The 23,497-nt window shown below is 38.7% G+C and overlaps 1 protein-coding gene across 2 annotated transcripts in view; it reads right to left on the reverse strand.

Moving 5' to 3' along the window:
- Nucleotides 1-23,497, reverse strand: part of mrvi1 (murine retrovirus integration site 1 homolog) — a 97,566-nt gene that overhangs the window by 42,345 nt on the left and 31,724 nt on the right. For both annotated transcript variants that reach the window (XM_056278670.1, XM_056278669.1), the window contains exons 2-12: nucleotides 16,404-16,610; nucleotides 10,694-10,800; nucleotides 10,474-10,529; nucleotides 8,304-8,477; nucleotides 7,460-7,537; nucleotides 7,321-7,370; nucleotides 7,142-7,198; nucleotides 6,541-7,008; nucleotides 3,881-3,959; nucleotides 3,361-3,481; nucleotides 3,167-3,197 (exon numbers count right to left, since the gene is read on the reverse strand). In XM_056278670.1, the coding sequence (XP_056134645.1) occupies nucleotides 3,167-3,197; nucleotides 3,361-3,481; nucleotides 3,881-3,959; nucleotides 6,541-7,008; nucleotides 7,142-7,198; nucleotides 7,321-7,370; nucleotides 7,460-7,537; nucleotides 8,304-8,477; nucleotides 10,474-10,529; nucleotides 10,694-10,800; nucleotides 16,404-16,475 (1,293 nt within the window). In that variant the 5' untranslated portion in view covers nucleotides 16,476-16,610. The remainder of the gene's footprint in view (nucleotides 1-3,166; nucleotides 3,198-3,360; nucleotides 3,482-3,880; nucleotides 3,960-6,540; nucleotides 7,009-7,141; nucleotides 7,199-7,320; nucleotides 7,371-7,459; nucleotides 7,538-8,303; nucleotides 8,478-10,473; nucleotides 10,530-10,693; nucleotides 10,801-16,403; nucleotides 16,611-23,497) is intronic.

The raw sequence follows: 23,497 nt of genomic DNA on the forward strand, positions 1-23,497 counted from the left end.
TGCCTTAACTTTTAGTAGTACTAGTAGCAGTTTGAAGGTAATAACTTTTGTCCACATATTCTCTGGAGTATACAACACACTCTATAACGGCACTAGTGACATTGTGAATGTAAACACAATATTTGCGTACATTGACTTTGCAGTTCAACTTTAAACCTAAAATGGTAATATAAGCAATTATTAAAATGTTGGCTTATTTATCCAGAAAGTAACAAAAAAGAAATAACGACCACCGCAAGCCAAAGTAAATTCTTTTGATACTTTTCTTCCATTATCCAACACCTTATAAAGATACACAGCATGCATGGACAATGCATATTGTACTTTTAATATCAATTAAATAAGAATCAGAGTGTCCAAACGGGAATGAGGATGGGGATGAGACCTTTTGTGACATCACATCTTAGGGTGCTTTCACACCTGAGCTGTTCGGTCGATGTTAATCGAACCCTGGAGCGTCTAGCCACTTCGTGCGGTTCGTTTGGGCAGTGTGAACACAGCAATTATACTCAGGTGCAGACCAGAACAACTGGCCCGAGACCTTGTTGAAGAGGTGGTCTCGGTCCGCTTAAAAATGAACTCTGGTACGGTTCATTTGTGGTATGAGCGTGATGCGACCTAGATCTTGCCCAGCTGCAGGAAACATTGCACATTTTTTGGATTAAAACAGCCCCCGTCACACGTCTTCACGTAACATGACGCAACACCTTGTTGTGTAGACGTTGCCCTTGAAGTGCGTTCAAATGTGCCATTCAGAAGTATACAGTGTATACTGCTGGTCCCAAGATAATATTGTGTAATATATGGGGCGGGGGGGGGGGGGTGTAGCATTGTATATGGGCATGATGGGTTGTGGAGTATGGTATAGAGTATAGTGTATGGGCAATGTAAGCGACAAGGTATCATATACGGACATAGGTTGTTGATTACTCAGCTATAACAAAACTCTGTACAGTAGTGACACACTTGTGTATACATGCTTGTCTCCGATGTCCTGCTGTTGTTTCATTTATCTCGTCTTTTTTTGTTTGTTGTTTTATTTTTTTTTCAATTTTTCTGTGTGCATGATGTCTGCAAGTGCTAGAAGCTGCTGTGTACCCGAGTCAAATTCCTCATGTGCATACACACTTGGCCAATAAAGTTGATTCTGATTCTACTCACATATTTTGGCTTGGTAGCCTATATGGTTGAAACTGTGATTGCAATTATTAACAAATGCCAGTTGTGTTGATGGTCCGTTTTGGAAAGCTATCCCTGAAGAAAAACGAAAACAAATTCTCCTTTCTCCGCCCACCAACCCCATGAGATTTCTGACCAATGATTTTGATTTTTTTGATTTTGATGTACTTTATTGTTCACTGTGGGAAAATTCCGCTCTGCATTTAACCCATCGTAGCTGAATGAGCAAGGAATGGAGTGACAGCTCCTATGTGGCTTTTATACATTTTGTTGACCCCTTTTGTTGACCCCTTTTGTTGACCCCTTTTGTTGATCCCTTTTGTTGACCCCTTTTGTTGACCCCTTTTGTTGATCCCTTTTGTTGACCCCTTTTGTTGACCCCTTTTGTTGATACATTTTGTTGACCCCTTTTGTTGACCCCTTTTGTTGATCCCTTTTGTTGATCCCTTTTGTTGACCCCTTTTGTTGATGCATTTTGTTGATACATTTTGTTGACCCCTTTTGTTGACCCCTTTTGTTGACCCCTTTTGTTGATCCCTTTTGTTGACCCCTTTTGTTGACCCCTTTTGTTGATCCCTTTTGTTGACCCCTTTTGTTGATTTATTTTGTTGACCCCTTTTGTTGATACATTTTGTTGATACCTTTTGTTGACCCCTTTTGTTGATCCCTTTTGTTGATAAATTTTGTTGATCCCTTTTGTTGACCTCTTTTGTTGATACATTTTGTTGATACCTTTTGTTGACCCCTTTTGTTGATACATTTTGTTGATCCCTTTTGTTGACCCCTTTTGTTGATACATTTTGTTGACCCCTTTTGTTGATACATTTTGTTGATCCCTTTTGTTGACCCCTTTTGTTGATCCCTTTTGTTGATAAATTTTGTTGACCTCTTTTGTTGATACCTTTTGTTGACCCCTTTTGTTGATACATTTTGTTGACCCCTTTTGTTGATACATTTTGTTGACCCCTTTTGTTGATACCTTTTGTTGACCCCTTTTGTTGATCCCTTTTGTTGATAAATTTTGTTGACCTCTTTTGTTGATACATTTTGTTGATACCTTTTGTTGATACATTTTGTTGACCCCTTTTGTTGATACATTTTGTTGATACATTTTGTTGATCCCTTTTGTTGATAAATTTTGTTGACCTCTTTTGTTGATACCTTTTGTTGACCCCTTTTGTTGATACCTTTTGTTGACCCCTTTTGTTGATACATTTTGTTGATACATTTTGTTGATACCTTTTGTTGACCCCTTTTGTTGACCGCTTTTGTTGATCCCTTTTGTTGATACATTTTGTTGATACCTTTTGTTGACCCCTTTTGTTGATCCCTTTTGTTGATACATTTTGTTGACCCCTTTTGTTGATCCCTTTTGTTGATACCTTTTGTTGATACATTTTGTTGATACATTTTGTTGATACCTTTTGTTGACCCCTTTTGTTGATACATTTTGTTGATACCTTTTGTTGACCCCTTTTGTTGATACATTTTGTTGATACCTTTTGTTGACCCCTTTTGTTGACCCCTTTTGTTGATACCTTTTGTTGACCCCTTTTGTTGACCGCTTTTGTTGATCCCTTTTGTTGATACATTTTGTTGATACCTTTTGTTGACCCCTTTTGTTGATCCCTTTTGTTGATACATTTTGTTGATCCCTTTTGTTGATCCCTTTTGTTGACCCCTTTTGTTGACCTCTTTTGTTGATACATCATGTTGATACCGTTTGTTGATACATTTTGGTTTGCTTGAAATGTTGCTTGAGTGAAACGACCAAACCAAAGGGAAAATGCAACAAAGTAGCAACTCATTCACTGATTTGGACCAAAACAAATGGACTATAGGTGAAAAAAAATCTTAAACACTATTATAGACAGTCTGATGAGTTTGATGATGCAATGATTATGTACTTTTTACCTTTGTTTTTCTTTTTTACTTTCTATGTTAGAGAACTAGCTAAATCAACAACCTTTACACATCAGATACCAACCTCGACTTCTTTTTCAGTGAGTGGAGGTGCACTGCAATGAAATCAGAGATGAGGTTTTAGTAAAGCAAAACAACTATTTCCAAAAATATAAATAACAGGTGAGGTGTAAGGATCATTACTTATGACCTGGAGAAAACACGTTTTGTTGGCATTAGTTAAAAGGTCAATAAAGCAGCTCTTATTTTGTTGCATACCAGCCTGAAAGACCCCGATGGAGCTTAAGTTTTCTCAGCATCACGTCTGAGATGTTGGGCATGGCATCTGACTTCTCCCTAGTTTGCCCCCCACTGCGGGAGGTTAGAGAGGGTGGAGGACCTGCAGACAGATGGAAAAAATGCTTAGGGAGCTCAAAGGAACAATCTGTTTATTAATCAAACGTCACATCTTGAACAAAATTATTTTGCTATATTCTATAGAGGTTTCGGATGCTACATTTGCAAGCTGTTTCTGTATTTTTATTCTAGGTTTAACAAAAATGCCATCTACTGATGCAAACAGCAGAACAGCAGTCCCACAGCATGTAGATGTGGTGTGGGCTCATCACTAGAGGGAGGACATAGGACAGAGGACAAACTGAATAGAATGTTTTCTTTTGCAATAATAGAATTTCTATGAAGCTCCAAAAGAGCACTCCTTCATACTTATACTGCTTGTGTTTTGCTTCTTTTTTTTTGGTTTCTTTCTTTAACACAACAGACAGAAAACGACTTAAACCTTTTTCCTGTTCAGCAGTTTCACTCAAGTCTGGCAGTTTGGATCCCACAATGCTTTGGTTCCGTATAAGTTTATTTTCCTGTGTACAGAAGAATGCTTTACATTAGAATTAAACATCCTTCCACAGCTGACATGGTGTAGTGCAGTGGTTCTCAACCTTTATGAGTCGCGACCACCCGGAATAATCAGGTTGGTGTTCGTGACACCACCCCCCCCCCGCCCCCATAGCACTGGGACTTTAACTCACAACATCCTGATGCAAACACATTGATCGCTCATAAACTGTCTGTCCGAGACGCTTCAGAGATTACTGTAATACAACACATGCAATATTAATACAACACGCGCAATATTAAGATAACACGTGCAATATTAATATATAACACATGCAATATTAAGACAACACGTGCAATATTAATATAACACTTGCAATATTAATACAACACATGCAATATTAACATAACATATGCAATGATAATATAACACGCGCAATATTAATATAACATGTGCAATATTAATATAACATGTGCAATGATAATATAACACACACAATAATAATATAACACGCGCAACACTAATATAACACATGCAATATCAATATAACACACGCAATATTAATATAACACATGCAATGACAATATAACACGCGCAATACTAATATAACACATGCAATATTAATATAACACATGCAATATTAATATAACACACACAATATTAATAACACATGCCATATTAATATAACATGCGCAATACTAATATAACATGCAATATTAATATAACATGCACAATATTAATGAAACACATGCAATATCAATATAACACGCGCAATATTAAGACAACACGTGCAATGATAATATAACACGCGCAATACTAATATAACACATGCAATATTAATATAACACACGCAATATTAATAACACATGCCATATTAATATAACATGCACAATACTAATATAACATGCATAATATTAATGCAACACATGCCATATTAATATAACATGTGCAATACTAATATAACATGCAATATTAATATAACATGCACAATATTAATGCAACACATGCAATATTAATATAACACACGCAATATTAATAACACATGCCATATTAATATAACATGCACAATACTAATATAATATGCATAATATTAATGCAACACATGCAATATTAATATAACACATGCAATACTAATATAACACATGCAATGACAATATAATACGCGCAATACTAATATAACACATTCAATATTAATATAACACATGCAATATTAATATAACACACACAATATTAATAACACATGCCATGTTAATATAACATGCGCAATACTAATATAACATGCACAATATTAATGCAACACATGCAATAATAATATAACACGCGCAATACTAATATAACACATGCAATATTAATATAACACATGCAATATTAATATAACACACGCAATATTAATAGCACATGCCATATTAATATAACATGTGCAATACTAATATAACACATGCAATATTAATATAACATGCACAATAATGCAACACATGCAATATTAATATAACACGCGCAATATTAACAACACGTGCAATATTAATATAACACGTGCAATACTAATATAACACATGCAATATTAATATAACATGAACAATATTAATATAACACATGCAATATTGATATAACACATGCAAGCTACCAAGCTCACACAGGAGGACCACTGCTTTGCCCATAGACAGAACAACAACTAATTCCATTTTGGCTTTAATTAATGTTTTTAGATTTGTTGAAATAATGGCACCTCATGTGCACACACACTTTGACTCTCACAAACACACTGAGTAAAATCTGTTCTAAGGCGAATTATATCACTGGTACAGGCGATGTAATGTAAGAAGCATTCCCCAGCCTACAATATGTTATTTTATGTTTCCTGTAGCGCCGTGGGAATTGTGGTCACTCACTCATGGATGCAAATTGTGGTCACTCATGCGTGAGCGCGTCCTACTAAATGTTAATGTTTTGATATATTAACGACATACATTAACCCTGTTGTTCTTGACTGCACCTGCTATTAGTCTACCCTTGTGCTCGCTGTCCTCCAATTTTCTCGACAACTGTTCCTCCACGCACAATAACCACCGAGACCACCGGATCCCAGGGTCCTCTTAAGAAGCTGATGCTTAAAATGTACCCCAATTCTTTGCACAGAAGCTGTTATTGCTGATGTGTGCTTTAAGGTGAATCATATGATAATAAACTGAATTTGTTTTTAAAGGTGACAATGACTTAGGTGTGATTTCTGTAACATTCAATGCCTGCAATGTTTTTCCATGCTGGTCCTGATATGAAGAATGATTATTATTGTTTAGTACTGTATTGCTGTCTCAGAGAAGTCTGGAAATGTACTGAGGTCCAGGCTCCACCACCTATTGTTCGCATTAGGTGCACCGTGGGTCTGGACGTTTTTGTGCTTCTTCTCTCCACAACCATCTAGCGACTCCTGGAAGTTATTTCGCAACACCCCCCTGCCCCCACGGAGGTCTTGACCCTCAGGTTGAGAACCATTGGTATAGAGAATGGACATATAATTTATTTATTTTAATTATTGGCCTTTTCCCCAAGAGATATTTGCCTTCCAGAAGCAAGCAGCAGTAACAGTCTCATGGCATCTACTGTACCTCTCGGAGTTTCAAGAGTTTCTCTGCACTGACAGGCTGGGCTGGGAAGTCCTTATAACCGGAGGACTTGAACAGATTCTCCTGGGGCTTGTCTGGAAAGGAGGTCTCTTCTACAGTGGGGGGTAAATTAGGAGTTCCATTCCGGGAATTAAGGGTGCCTACATTGTCCCAGGACACGGCTCTCATTAGCGGAGGAAACGCCCCAATGGTCTTGATCTCAGCTGTACAGGGCGCCTGCTGAGTGGGGGGCCGGGGGACAGGTTTGGCCACCCCTGTGGCCAGGGCCTGATTTGGGCCTCGGCCTGCTCCTGTTCCCTCATCTACTTTACTGACCATTGTCAGACCAGGGCTCTTCTTAGGGTCACAAGGTTCATATTTCTCTTTCGGCACAGCATAACGGGGCGTTAGGGTGCCAGAGGATACTTTTCTTTTCTCATTAGGCTTCCAGTCCACCAACAGTTTGGGACCCTAGTGATAAGACACAAGATAACTTTTATAACTATGCTGGATGTTTTTTGTATGAATTGAGCCAGATCATCAGCATAATAACTGCATATGTATTAAAAGACTGTGCAGTGAGGGAACCTGCTCCCTGTCTGACCTCCTGCTCCTTGATTGGGATGTCTGGCTGTTCCCTCCCTGCTGGGACTTCCAGATGCTGGCAGGGATTAACCAAAAACAGTATCCGTTAAAAGAATAGAAGAAAAAGTCCTGCTATACACCACTTACATCTGTGAACGTAATTGTGTGCAAGATGTAAATAGCCAATATGTTACTCACCTGGCTGCCAAACTGTGACGCGGCATAGTTCACCTCTGCAGGTCCCGCCACTGATGAAGCAGCAAACAGCCACTCAGAATAAGCTATTGCACAAAAATTACTTGTGGTGAAGCACGCAGATACAGTATTAAACACATACCAATTTGAGGGGCCGCAGAAAGCGAAGTACTTCTGGAGGGCCCTGGCGATGACGATGGAGTTGGATTTGGAGAAAGACCTGTACATAAATTACTAGTTTTAAACTGAATTAAAGGTGTCATTCCATCTTACTGAACAGGTAGTACACTGCTGTTCTCTATCAATGTTCAGATACATGCATGCTGAAATTAAATGAAATTGAGGATTAATTTGGCTTACACAGGTACGGCAAATATTTACATAGGACTGGATATAATTGTATACCTTTTCCACAAAATACTGAAGAAAACCTGTAGCCAATTATGATCAAAGCACCCTCAAATGAAGCAGAGAGGAAATGCACTAAATGAGCTAATTATAAGGACATTTCAATTTAGAAAACATTGACTGATTCAGTTTTTGTGTTTATAAAAGCCACTAACATTTATTGGCCGGTTTCTAACACACCCCATGTGCAGGTCTTGGTAGATGTGTTGTGTGTCATATATTGTTGCATGTTGTACTGATTGTAAAGCCCTTTGGGGTGACCTCGTGATGTTGGGCTATGTGTACAAACTTGAGTTGACATGTGTTAAGGCCACTGCAGCCTTGCTCCTGTGTCTCCTGTCCAGCCTTGCTGTGATAACCCCATCCCAGCCGTGACCAGTTTTCCTAATTTACTCGTTACCCCACAGCTGTTGTTGATTTTCTGATTGTTTCAGTGAATTGATGTGTTCCTGTTACCCTTCACGGTTGTGCCGTTAAACTTCTGTTTCACCTGTTTCTGCGTCTGCATATGGGTCCGTCGCTCGTGACGGGATGTGTACGTACGTTTGCATGTGTGTGAGTGCAGGTGCACACATTACCTTTGGGTGACTCAGTAAGGCTGCTTGTGGACCTGCGTCCACGGCGTATCAGGAAGCGGTCGCTGACCTGCTTTGCCTGCTCCAACAGCTGCAGGTTCTTCTGTCTGTCCTCCTCAGACAGCTGGAACTCTGGGAGCTGGTCTTTCACCAGATCAATCACATTCCCTGCACTGTCTAACACAGCAACACATCCCAGTGAGCGCACACTTTGATTTAACACTGCACTTCTCCACCTGTCCTACTACAGGCAAGTAAATCAGGGGTAATTCATTCAAATTATCCCTGATTTACTTGTCTATATTAGACTATATTATATATTATATATAATTTGATTATATTAGACTATATATTATATATAATTTGATTACATTAGACTATATAATTTGATTATATTGGACTATATTATATATCACATATAATTTGATTATATTATACATTATACACAATTTGATTATATTAGAATATATTATATATAATTTGAATATATTAGACTATATTATATACTATATATATTACATCATACATAGCAAGAAATCGACATAAAATGAATAAAATCAACAAAATATTGAAACAGTAGTAGAAGAAGAAATATGTCAGGTGTGAGGGAAGAAATTGGAAGTTCACAGGACACCAATAGCTCCGTTAAGGAACTATTGGTCCTTGGGAAACTGATGACCCAACCTGGACATGTCCTTAACTGTCAGCCAGTTGTAAGGCAAACATCATCTTCCTCTGAATTATCTCAGTGAAAAGGAAATATCTATTCTGGTCATGGGATGTGATTTTTTTTAGTGAAGAGCTTGCTGTCACATTGTTTATATTAATTCATGGTTGGTTTGGAAGAGGGCTCTGAGACATAGGTGACAATTCATCCCTAAGACCTCCTTGATCGGTAAAAATGGATCACGAAAAAAAACCCTCTGCAAAACTTCAGAATGTTTCTTTAAACTACTCTATTTTCTAAATGAGAAACTTGAAAGATCGTGTCCCCCCCCCCCCTTTTCTCCCCAATTGTACTTGGCCAATTAGCCCACTCTTCCGAGCTGTCCTGGTCTCTGCTCCACCCCCTCTGCTGATCCGGGGAGGGCTGCAGACTACCACATGACTCCTCCCATACATGTGGAGTCACCAGCCGCTTCTTTTCACCTGACAGTGAGGAGTTTCACCAGGGGGATGTAGCACGTGGGAGGATCACGCTATTCCCCCCCAGTCCCCCTTCCCCCCGAACAGGCACCCTGACCGACCAGAGGAGGCGCTAGTGCAGTGACCAGGACACATACACACAGCCGGCTTCCCACCCGCAGACAACTGTGTCTGTAGGGACGCCCGACCAAGCCGGAGGTAACACAGGGATTTGAACCAGCGATCCCTGTGTTGATAGGCAACGGAATAGACTGCTATGTTACCTGGACGCCTGAAAGATAGTGTTTTAAAGTTCAACTTTGACCACAACTGGACTGAAAACAGAGGGAATTACGTACAGATGGAGAGGCCAGAACAGAACCGCCTCCTCCTGTGCACAGTAAGAGGAAGGTACCTTCTTTCTGGAGGAACGCTCTGATGCCAAGACTACATGAAGTGTATTTTCACTTGATTTGGTCCTGTTCCAAAAAGGTTTAACAAGCATTCATCTCGAGATAGAATCAACATAACACAACAAGCGTAGTGGTCTATTCCGTTGCCTACCAACACGGGGATCACCACTTTGAATCGGGCGTCCCTACATACACAATTGGCCATGTCTGCGTGTGGGAAGCCGGATGTGGGTATGTGTCCTGATCGCTGCACTAGCGCCTCCTCTGGTCAGTCGGTGCATCTGTTTGGTGGGGAGGGGGAACTGGGGGGTGGGGGTAGCATGATCCTCCCACGCGCTACGTCCCCCTGGTGAAACTCCTCACTGTCAGGTGAACAGAAGTGGCTGGTGACTCCACATGTATTGGAGGAGGCATGTGGTAGTCTGCAGATTCTCCCCCTGGATCAGCAGAGAGGGTGGAGCAGCAACTGGGATGGCTCGGAAGAGTGGGGTAATCAGCCAAGTACAATTGGGGAGAAAAATGGTGAAAATACAAGTATATATGTAGTAATGGCAGGGTTGGCATGCCGTGTCTTGCTTCTGGACTGTTTCAGATGCATGAATAAAACCAATACACATATAACAGGGATTACCTACCAACTGTGGTAATGGGTGCTCCAGACGAGGTGTTTCTGGCCAGACGAGTTCTGGGACTGTGTGGTACAGGAGACAGAGAATAGCATCATAATGTGCTGGCACAGCACTGTCTCAATGTTCATGTTGCCTTTATGAAGACCACAGGACTAGCATCAATATCATGGATAAATGGATATAACTGAAGGCAAACTCTGTAAATTCTAAAAGAAAAGACAGACACCTGGCTTGCTCAAGGGGACGTCCATCTTGTTGCAAAATAGTGAGCTGCTGCGGGAAGACAATGGTGGGGACAGTCATGATAACTGTCTGGGTTTCATCCGGTCGATACTGTGGATGGGGTTGAAAAATCAGAAATAAACATGCAAAGAAATTGGAGATATGACATAAAAATAGAATTACTTCAACAATGGTGTCATCTACTATTACTACTACTACTACTTCCGGCTGCTCCCGTTAGGGGGCGCCACAGCGGATCATCCGTTTCCATCTCTTCCTGTCCTCTGCATCTTCCTCTGTCACACCAGCCACCTACATGTCCTCCCTCACCACATCCATAAACCTCCTCTTTGGCCTTCCTCTTCTCCTCTTCCCTGGCAGCTCCATATTCAGCATCCTTCTCCCAGTATACCCAGCATCTCTCCTCCACACATGTCCACACCATCTCAATCTGTCTCTCTTGCTTCATCTCCAAACCGTCCAACCTGAGCTGTCCCTCTAATATACTCATTCCTAATCCTGTCCTTCTTCATCACTCCCAATGAAAATCTTATCATCTTCATCTCTGCCACCTCCTGTTCCATCTCCTGTCTTTTCATCAGTGCCACTGTCTCCAAACCATACAACATAGCTGGTCTCACTACCATCTTGTAAACCTTCCCTTTAACTCTTGCTGGTCCCCTTCTGTCACACATCACTCCTGACACTCTTCTCCACCCACTCCACCCTGCCTACACTCTCTTCTTCACTCCCCGTTACTTTGGACAGTTTACCCCAAGTATTTAAACTCATGTGCCTTCGTCACCTCTACTCCTTGCATCCTCACCATTCCACTGTCCTCCCTCTCATTCATGCATAGGTATTCCGTCTTGACTTTCATTCCTCTTCTCTCCAGTGCATACTTCCACCTCTCCAGGCCCTCCTCAACCTGCACCCTACTCTCGCTACAGACCACAATGTCATCCACAAACATCATAGTCCACGTAGACTCCTGCTTGATCTCGTCCGTCAACCTGTCCATCACCATTACAAATAGAAAAGGGCTCAGAGCCGATCCTTGATGTAATCCCACCTCCATCTTGAACCCATCTGTCTTTCCAACCACACACCTCACCACTGTCCCACTGCCCTCATACATATCCTGCACCACTCCTACATACTTCTCTGCAACTCCCGACTTCCTCATACAATACCACACCTCCTCTCTCGGCACCCTCTCATATGCTTTCTCTAAATCCACAAAGACACAATGCAACTCTTTCTGGCCTCCTCTATACTTCTCCATCAACATTCTCAAAGCAAACATCACATCTGTGGTGCTCTTTCCTGGCATGAAACCATACTGCTGCTGCTGATCATCACCTCTCCTCTTAACCTAGCTTCTATTACTCTTTCCCAAATCTTCATGCTGTGGCTGATCAACTTTATACCTCTGTAGTTGCTACAGTTCTGCACATCACCCTTGTTCTTGAAAATCGGTACCAGTATGCTTCTTCTCCACTCCTCAGGCATCCTCTCACTTTCCAAGATTGTGTTAAACAATCTAGTTAAAAACCCCACTGCCATCTCTCCTAAACATCTCCATACCTCCACAGGTATGTCATCAGAACCAACTGTCTTTCCACTCTTCATCCTCTTCATATCTGCCCTCACGTCTTCCTTGCTAATTTACCGCACTTCCTGATTCACTATCCCCACATCATCCAGCCTTCTCTCTCTCTCATTTTCTTCATTCGCCAGCCCCTCAAAAGTACTCCTTCCACCTTCTCAGTACACTCTCCTCACTTGTCAGCACATTTCCATCTCTATCCTTGATCGCCCTAACTGGCTGCACATCCTTCCCAGCTTGGTCCCTCTGTCTAGCCAATCGGTACAAGTCCTTTTCTCCTTCCTTAGTGTCTAACCTGTCATATAACTCACCATACTCCTTTTCCTTTGCCTTTGCCACCTCTCTCTTCACTTTACGCTGCATCTCCTTGTACTCCTGTCTACTTTCTTCATCTCTCTGACTATCCCCGTTCTTCTTTGCCAACCTCTTCCTCTGTATACTTTGCTGTACTTCCTCATTCCACCACCAAGTCTCCTTGTCTTCCTTCCTCTGTCCTGATGACACACCAAGTACCTTCCTAGCTGTCTCCCTCACTATTTTTGCAGTGGTTGCCCAGCCATCTGGCAACTCTTCACTACCACCCAGTGCCTGTCTTACCTCCTGCCTGAACTCCACACAACAGTCTTCCTTCTTCAACTTCCACCATCTGATCTTCGGCTCTGCCTTCACTCTCTTCCTCTTCTTGGTCTCCAAAGTCATCCTACAGACCACCATCCAATGCTGCCTAGCTATGCTCTCCCCTGTCATCACCTTGCAGTCTCCAATCCCTTTTAGATCATGCCTCCTACATAAGCTACAGTCCACCTGTGTGCACTTTCCTCCACTCTTATATATCACCCTGTGTTCCTCCCTCTTCATGAAATACTTCAACAGTGAAGTATTCCTTTCTTATATCTTACTTTTATAATGACTCACAGACTTCAAGAACTTACACCAAAGACATAAACATATCACCATTTGCTTTATGATACAACATTGTAGTGTCATAGAAGATATGATTGTTACTACTTTAACCTTCACACAAATGTACATATGAAACGCTCTTGTCCACGCTTTGTCAGACAGGAGGCAGCTGTTTCCCTAAACCTTATGAGATGGTCTGCCACTTACACGTGACAGAACTTTCTCTTAGGGCATACTCACACTAGAAACCGTTGCCTTTTACCATGCCTGAGCACGAGGGTCCCCCCCTCCCCACTCCCCCGCTGGCCTCACACTGCCCTTCACGTTCCGGGGCCGAACATGCTTATGTCATGACAGTGTGGCTTTTTGTGTTGAAGAGAGCACTCTTGTAAGAGTTCATGATTCTGTTAACCTTGTGGCTTATTCGGAGTTGTCTTGGGTGCGGTGACACATGAACCTCTCACATGCCTTATAGATTTATTAATCACACAACGCAGCGATTTTCAGTAAATTGTGCTGCTTGTGTAAGAATTGATTTTTTTCAAACTGGGACAGTTGCATAATTGACGTGATAGTGTTTGAGTTCTGTGGTCGGTCACGGCTAGTGATCACACTAGATGCATAACGTGCCTCAGTCCATCTGAACCGTGCCCTAGCTCACCTCTTCCGAGCACGGTATGGAGCGATCACACTTGTCAAACTACCTGGACACTGGAGGTCAAACTCGTTCGGACATGGTTTAGACTGATAGTGTGAGGACACCTGTAGTGCTTCTGCTGTAAACCATGCCTTTGGTACTGTAGCAAGCAGAGGACCCAAAGCTTTTCAACCAAAATGTTTGGTTCTACAAGTTCTGACTCACCTAGCTAAAGAGACCTTTTAAACCTAAAAAATCCCAAGTGACAGAGGGGAACTGACAAGTATGTATGAGCTTCAGTGTAGAATTAGTTATGTATCTTCTGTTAGGGCGACGCCAACAGGCCGACCAGTTGAACGTTTGGCTGGCAGATTTTTGGTCTACCAAGATTTCTTTGGTCAAGCAGTTGTATTTTTTCATTTAGCATGTGATGCATGTTGTGCAATTCTTCCACGCAACAGTTATTTTAACTCTTGGCTCCTCAGATCTACATAGACTTTTCATTTTGCCTACGAGCACACCCTATGTCACATTGAAAATGCCCTGGCCTGCTAGCTCCAGAGTGAACAGTTTTTTGTTGGACAGCACGGAGAGGATCACTGAAGGGGACCAATGATATATTTATGAATAGCCTCTAAAAGACTACAAAGCTGTTAAAAAACACACATATTATGGAAAGGAAAAGCCAAACACAGGTCATGGCGCAGAAAAGACTCCATTTTGCAATTTGTATGCAAAACATAACAGGAAATGTATGTACAGGCTTTTAGTATGCTTCGAGTGCACTCAGCTATGAAAAGCAATGCCTGCGGACTGTCTACTTGTCTACATTTCTTTTCCCTTTTTTCAACACCCTGTAAAAACACAAGGACCTCATTGATATTGACTTCTGGCCCCCTCTTGTGTTTATTTTTACGTCAGAGCCCAATTAATCAAACGTACCTAATTATATCGTTGAGAGTGTGATCATACCACATCAGCTGAAGTACCAAATCGGACTAATCAAGAAAGAAAAAACATCTTATGGGAGAAATAGACCGCCCTAATATCAATACCAAATGCTTCAAAATATCACTGCACCAAATTCCCCAAAATGAAATGAAATGCCAGTTCGTTAAAATGAGAGGCGGTGCAATATCTATTTTATAAAATCCATGTCAAACTATCCAGGAGTATGCATGTAAACAGTATACAGTACAGTATGCATGTAAACAGTATGCAGTATAGTATGCATATAAACAGTAGTATGCATATAAACAGTATGCAGTACAGTATGCATGTAAACAGCATACAGTATAGTATGCATGTAAACAGCAGTACACATATAAACAGTATGTAGTATAGTATGCATGTAAACAGTATGCTGTATAGTATGCATGTAAACAGTATGCAGTATAGCGTGCATGTAAACAGCACATAGTATATCATGCATATAAACAGTAGTATGCATATAAACAGTATGCAGTATAGTATGCAGTATATTATGCATATAAACAGCATGCAGTATAGTATGCAGTATATTATGCATATAAACAGCATGCAGTATAGTATGCATGCAAACAGCACACAGTATAGTATGCATATAAACAGTATGCAGTATAGTATGCATATAAACAGTATGCAGCATAATATGAAGTATATTATGCATATAAACAGTAGTATGCATATAAACAGCCAGAGCTACATCAAACATCAACTCTCCAAGAGTTTCTCCAACAACTTGTTTTTAGACCAGCATGCTGATATAAAGATCTCTGACAGTAGTCGTATAATGAAGATGAGATTACTGCGCTCTGGTAGGCTTACATTCCAGAGATTACTTATCTAGCCTGTGTTTATGACAGGCCATGGCAGAAAACAGCATTCTTTAAGGAGGAATAACTCATCTGACCTGCTCAGGAAGCCATCTTCCAAAAGTAAAATCAAACAGCAAATGCTGAATTTAATCCAGGTAACTCTGCAAAGAATACCACACTTCACGTCCCGTGAATGACTTCTTAGCAGCATCTCACAATTACAGTTTCAGCAAGAATGAGAAGATCAGGCCAGCCCATCCTGCATTTATCTACAGGGAAATGTAAAACTACAGTATCTTCAACTCACCGTATTGGATAACAAACCTATCTGATCCTCCTCTCCTCCAGACTAGCATGGCCTCTGTTAGATAATCACACACAACCTTTGTAATGAAAGAAACTACAGAAAAAAAGAGCATGTGACTTGAACGATAGAGGAGAGAAGATTGGAGCAATTAATCTAATATATACGCTCCAGAATAGAAAGGGCTTTCTTCCAAATGACGAAAATAGCAAAGTGAAAGAAAGCATTCCTTGACAACATTGGGAGGAATTCTTGCACTGAGTCAAAAGGGATTAGTCACTGGGAATATTTACCAACTCATCTGCCCCTTACATAAGAACCAACACAGCATGAAGGCAACCAACATCAACAATCTGGTTTCCACTGACAGTATGTTCACCAAGTACGTCTGCAGTGTGCGCACCACTTCATTGTCAAACAACAAGATGGAGCTGAATGATGAGGAGGAAGGACAAGAGTACTCACGGTACTGGGCGAGCTGGAAGAACTGTCCAACTCCTCAGGGGAATCCTCTTCCTCCTCAGGGAGCGTAGGCATGGCAGGAGGCAGCGAGGGTCGGGACCGGGTGCGGGGGACTACAAAAGCTGGACGCAGAGGATTCTTGGACTCCTCCTCAGAACGATGGCAGCCTAGTTCACACAGAGGGCCTGGAAAGAAGTGTCCCTGCACTGCCTGCAGCAACGAGCCGTACATTTACAAATACACACACACACACACACAATCAGTAATAGTGTCAAAAGTATTTGCTAAATAAAGTACAATTGCCATTTAGTGTGACCACAATTGCCATTTAGTGTGACCATGTACTGCTGGGTCTGGCTGGGTGCACACTGAGCACCTACACAGATGAATTGTGTATTAATGATATTTTGAGAGAAAAGTGTTGCAAGCAATCAAAATTAAGAGTCACTCTTACAATCAACCCCCAAATGGTTGATGGTTGGCCCGTTGCCAACTTGCTTTGGGATCAACAACAAGTTGTAATGGAAGACAGATGTCTGATATTATCATGTGAAAACGTGCATGAAACCTTTTTAAAGCCTTCCTGTCAAGACCCCATGTTAATATACATGTTAATATATGTACATGTTAACATACATGTTATTGTACATGTTAATATACATGTTAATATATGTAAATGTTAATATACATATTAATACGCATGTTAATGCCTATTATAATGTATGTACATGATAATATCAATGTTAATATACGTATTATACATGTTAATATCATGTTAATATATGTACATATTATTATACATATTATTATACATGTCAATATCCACGTAATGTATATCCATATTAAGATTCGTGTTATTATACATGTTAATATCCATGTTAATATCACGTTACTATACATGTTAATATACATGTTAATATCCACATTAATATACATGTTAATATACATGTTTATATCATGTTAATATACATGATAACATACATCTAGAACAGAACATGTTCATTAAGCATGTTAGGATGACGACTTCCATCTCCACAGCTGACAAACCCCATCACACATGTGAGATGGTGCTCCTTAAATTAAGGGATTCATTACATAGATTCAATTCTAAATATTCTACTGTAATGAGATGTTAAATAACTCCTACTGTAATGAGGTGTTAAATAACTCCTACTATAATGAGATGTTAAATAACTTCTACTGTAATGAGATGTTAAATAACTTCTACTGTAATGAGATGTTAAATAACTCCTACTGTAATGAGACGTTAAATAACTTCTACTGTAATGAGATGTTAAATAACTCATACTATAATGAGATGTTAAATAACTCCTACTGTAATGAGGTGTTAAATAACTCCTACTGTAATGACACATTAAATAACTTCTACTGTAATGAGGTGTTAAATAACTCCTACTGTAATGAAGTGTTAAATAACTTCTACTGTAATGAGGTGTTAAATAACTTCTACTGTAATGAGATGTTAAATAACTCCTACTATAATGAGATGTTAAATAACTTCTACTGTAATGAGATGTTAAATAACTCCTACTATAATGAGATGTTAAATAACTTCTACTGTAATGAGATGTTAAATAACTCCTACTGTAATGAGATGTTAAATAACTTCTACTGTAATGAGATGTTGAATAACTCCTACTATAATGAGGTGTTAAATAACTCCTACTGTAATGAGATGTTAAATAACTCCTACTGTAATGAGATGTTAAATAACTCCTACTATAATGAAGTGTTAAATAACTTCTACTGTAATGACACATTAAATAACTTCTACTGTAATGAGGTGTTAAATAACTCCTACTATAATGAGATGTTAAATAACTTCTACTGTAATGAGATGTTAAATAACTCCTACTATAATGAGATGTTAAATAACTTCTACTGTAATGAGATGTTAAATAACTCCTACTGTAATGAGATGTTAAATAACTTCTACTGTAATGAGATGTTGAATAACTCCTACTATAATGAGGTGTTAAATAAATCCTACTGTAATGACACGTTAAATAACTCCTACTGTAATGAGATGTTAAATAACTTCTACTGTAATGAGATGTTAAATAACTCCTACTGTTATGAGATGTTAAATAACTCCTACTGTAATGAGGTGTTAAATAACTTCTACTGTAATGAGATGTTAAATAACTTCTACTGTAATGAGGTGTTAAATAACTCCTACTGTAATGACACGTTAAATAACTCCTACTGTAATGAGATGTTAAATAACTCCTATTGTAATGAGATGTTAAATAACTTCTACTGTAATGAGATGTTAAATAACTCCTACTATAATGAGGTGTTAAATAACTTCTACTGTAATGAGATGTTAAATAACTCCTACTATAATGAGATGTTAAATAACTTCTACTGTAATGAGGTGTTAAATAACTTCTACTGTAATGAGATGTTAAATAACTCCTACTGTTATGAGATGTTAAATAACTCCTACTGTAATGAGGTGTTAAATAACTCCTACTATAATGAGATGTTAAATAACTCCTGCTGTAATGAGATGTTAAATAACTCCTACTGTAATGAGATGTTAAATAACTCCTACTATAATGAGGTGTTAAATAACTTCTACTGTAATGACACATTAAATAACTTCTACTGTAATGAGGTGTTAAATAACTCCTACTATAATGAGATGTTAAATAACTTCTACTGTAATGAGATGTTAAATAACTCCTACTATAATGAGATGTTAAATAACTTCTACTGTAATGAGATGTTAAATAACTCCTACTGTAATGAGATGTTAAATAACTTCTACTGTAATGAGATGTTGAATAACTCCTACTATAATGAGGTGTTAAATAACTTCTACTGTAATGAGATGTTAAATAACTTCTACTGCAATGAGATGTTAAATAACTCCTACTGTAATGAGATGTTAAATAACTCCTACTGTAATGAGATGTTAAATAACTCCTACTGTAATGACACGTTAAATAAATCCTACTGTAATGAGATGTTAAATAACTTCTACTGCAATGAGATGTTAAATAACTTCTACTGTAATGAGATGTTAAATAACTTCCACTGCAATGAGATGTTAAATAACTCCTACTGTAATGAGATGTTAACTCCTACTGTAATGAGATGTTAAATAACTCCTACTATAATGAGATGTTAACTCCTACTATAATGAGATGTTAAATAACTCCTACTGTAATGAGATGTTAAATAACTCCTACTGTAATGAGATGTTAAATAACTTCTACTGTAATTAGATGTTAAATAACTCCTACTGTAGTGAGATGTTAAATAACTTTCACTGTTATTAGATGTTAAATAACTTCTACTGTAATGAGATGTTAACTCCTACTGTAATGAGATGTTAAATAACTCCTACTATAATGAGATGTTAAATAACTCCTACTATAATGAGATGTTAAATAACTCCTACTGTAATGAGATGTTAAATAACTCCTACTGTAATGACTCGTTAAATAACTTCTACTGCAATGAGATGTTAAATAACTTCTACTGTAATGGCATGTTAAAGACATTTATCTTTAAATCTCAGATGCTCATCCTGGTCTCAGTCTCAACATGCTGGTCTCAGTCTCAACATCCTGGTCGCAGTCTCAACATCCTAGTCTCAGTCTCAACATGCTGGTCTCAGTCTCAACATCCTGGTCTTAGTCTCAACATGCTGGTCTCAGTCTCAACATCCTGGTCTTAGTCTCAACATGCTGGTCTCAGTCTCAACATCCTGGTTTCAGTCTCAACATCTAATTACACAAATGCTGGTTTTTATATTTGTTTCTCAGTTTGACAGATCTGGAAGGCCAGAAGGAGCACTGTGTGAGACTCATTCATGGTCTACACCCAAACTTGTAAGTATTTCTTGCCAGAGGCTTACCATCCAACATTGGAATGAAGTGCTGCACTGCTGTAGCAGTTCTGCAATTCTCTAGTTTTCTAGTCCAAGGCCACGAAGTGGTTCACACTGAAATGACTACATCACATTCCAGTATGGCTGTCCCCAGTGGGAATCAAACCCTGACATTTTTGCAGGATCAGTGCTTTGCTCCAGTCATGTATGTTCAAATGCAGAGCGCTCTAAAGGATAAGCCCACCAGGGTAATACCACGTGTGTTCATATGCAGAGCGCTCTAGAGAATAAGCCCACCAGTGGATTAAGTCCTCTGGGCAATGGTCTTTCCATTTGTGTCATTTTATTTAAGGTGTATTATCACCACAACACTTCAAACAAGTTAATTGGTAGATTTAATTAAAATCTTAAGTGAACTGGGACCCTGAATTGTGTTCAGTCATTTCTAATCTGTGGCACACATATTAATAAACCAAGCTGCTCAGAAGTTACTGAGCACATATTAATAAATCAAGAAGCTCAGAAGTTACTGAACACATATTAATAAATCAAGCTGCTCGGAAGTTACTGAGCACATGTTACCAAACCAAGCTGCTCAGAGGTTACTGAACACATACTAATAAATCAAGCTGCTCAGACTTTACTGAACACATATTAATAAATCAAGCTGCTCAGAAGTTACTGAACACATATTAATAAATCAAGCTGCTCAGACGTTACTGAACACATATTAGTAAATCAAGCTGCTCAGACATTACTGAACACATATTAATAAATCAAGCTGCTCAGAAGTTACTGAACACATATTAATAAACCAAGCTGCTCAGAAGTTACTGAACACATAGTAATAAATCAAGCTGCTCATACATTACTGAACACATATTAATAAATCAAATGCTCAGACGTTACTGAACACATATTAATACATCAAGCAGCTCAGAAGTTACTGAACACATACTAATAAATCAAGCTGCTCAGACGTTACTGAACACATACTAATAAATCAAGCTGCTCAGACGTTACTGAACACATATTAATAAATCAAGCTGTTCAGACATTACTGAACACGTATTAATAAATCAAGCTGCTCAGAAGTTACTGAACATATACTAATAAACCAAGCTGCTCAGAAGTTATTGAACACATATTAAGAAATCAAGCTGCTCAGAAGTTGCTGAACATATACTAATAAATCAAGCTGCTCAGAAGTTAGTGAACACATAATAAATCAAGCTGCTCAGACATTACTGAACACATGTTAATAAATCAAGCTGCACAGAAGTTACTGAACACATATTAATAAATCAAGCTGCTCAGACGTTACTGAACACATATTAATAAATCAAGCTGCTCAGATGTTACTGAACACATACTAATAAATCAAGCTGCTCAGAAGTTACTGAACACATACTAACAAATCAAGCTGCGCAGATGTTACTGAACACATATTAATAAACCAAGCTGCTCAGAAGCTACTGAACACATATTAATAAATCAAGCTGCTAAGATGTTACTGAACACATACTAATAAATCAAGTTGCTCAGAAGTTACTGAACACATACTAATAAATCAAGCTGCTCAGACGTTACTGAACACAAACTAATAAATCAAGCTGCTCAGACGTTACTGAACACATATTAATAAATCAAGCTGCTCAGACATTACTGAACACGTATTAATAAATCAAGCTGCTCAGAAGTTACTGAACATATACTAATAAACCAAGCTGCACAGAAGTTGTTGAACACATATTAAGAAATCAAGCTGCTCAGAAGTTACTGAACACATATTAATAAATCAAGCTGCTCAGAAGTTGCTGAACATATACTAATAAATCAAGCTGCTCAGAAGTTAGTGAACACATAATAAATCAAGCTGCTCAGACATTACTGAACACATATTAATAAATCAAGCTGCTCAGACGTTAGTACACACATATTAATAAACCAAGCTGCTCAGACATTACTGAACACATGAATAAATCAAGCTGCTCAGACGTTACTGAACACATATTAATAAATCAAGCTGCTCATACATTACTGAACACATATTAATAAATCAACTGCTCAGACGTTACTGAACACATATTAATAAATCAAGCTGCTCAAACGTTACTGAACACATACTAATAAATCAAGCTGCTCAGAAGTTACTGAACACATACTAATAAATCAAGTTGCTCAGAAGTTACTGAACACATACTAATAAATCAAGCTGCTCAGACATTACTGAACACATATTAATAAATCAAGCTGCTCAGACGTTAGTAAACACATATTAATAAATCAAGCTGCTCAGACATTACTGAACACATATGAACAAATCAAGCTGCTCAGACGTTACTGAACACATATTAATAAATCAAGCTGCTCAGAAGTTACTGAACACATACTAATAAATCAAGCTGCTCAGAAGTTACTGAACACATACTAATAAATCAAGCTGCTAAGATGTTACTGAACACATACTAATAAATCAAGCTGCTCAGAAGTTACTGAACACATAGTAATAAATCAAGCTGCTCAGAAGTTACTGAACACATATTAAGAAATCAAGCTGCTCAGAAGTTACTGAACACATATTAATAAATCAAGCTGCTCAGAAGTTGCTGAACACATATTAATACATCAAGCTGCTCAGAAGTTACTGAACACATACTAAAAAATCAAGCTGCTCAGAAGTTACTGAACACATACTAATAAATCAAGCTGCTCTGAAGTTACTGAACACATATTAATACATCAAGCTGCTCAGACATTACTGAACACATAGTAATAAATCAAGCTGCTCAGAAGTTACTGAACACATACTAATAAATCAAGCTGCTCAGAAGTTACTGAACACATATTAATAAATCAAGCTGCTCAGAAGTTGCTGAACACATAATAAATCAAGCTGCTCAGAAGTTACTGAACACATACTAAAAAATCAAGCTGCTCAGAAGTTACTGAACACATATTAATAAATCAAGCTGCTCTGAAGTTACTGAACACATATTAATACATCAAGCTGCTCAGAAGTTACTGAACACATACTAACAAATCAAGCTGCTCAGAAGTTGCTGAACACATTAATAAATCAAGCTGCTCAGAAGTTACTGAACACATATTAATAAATCAAGCTGCTCTGAAGTTACTGAACACATATTAATACATCAAGCTGCTCAGAAGTTACTGAACACAGCTGAATGGAACCAGTTGAAATAACACTTTTAAGTAAATCTAATATTTCATT

Source organism: Lampris incognitus, chromosome 4, assembly GCF_029633865.1.
Source record: "Lampris incognitus isolate fLamInc1 chromosome 4, fLamInc1.hap2, whole genome shotgun sequence".
NCBI lineage: Eukaryota > Metazoa > Chordata > Actinopteri > Lampriformes > Lampridae > Lampris > Lampris incognitus.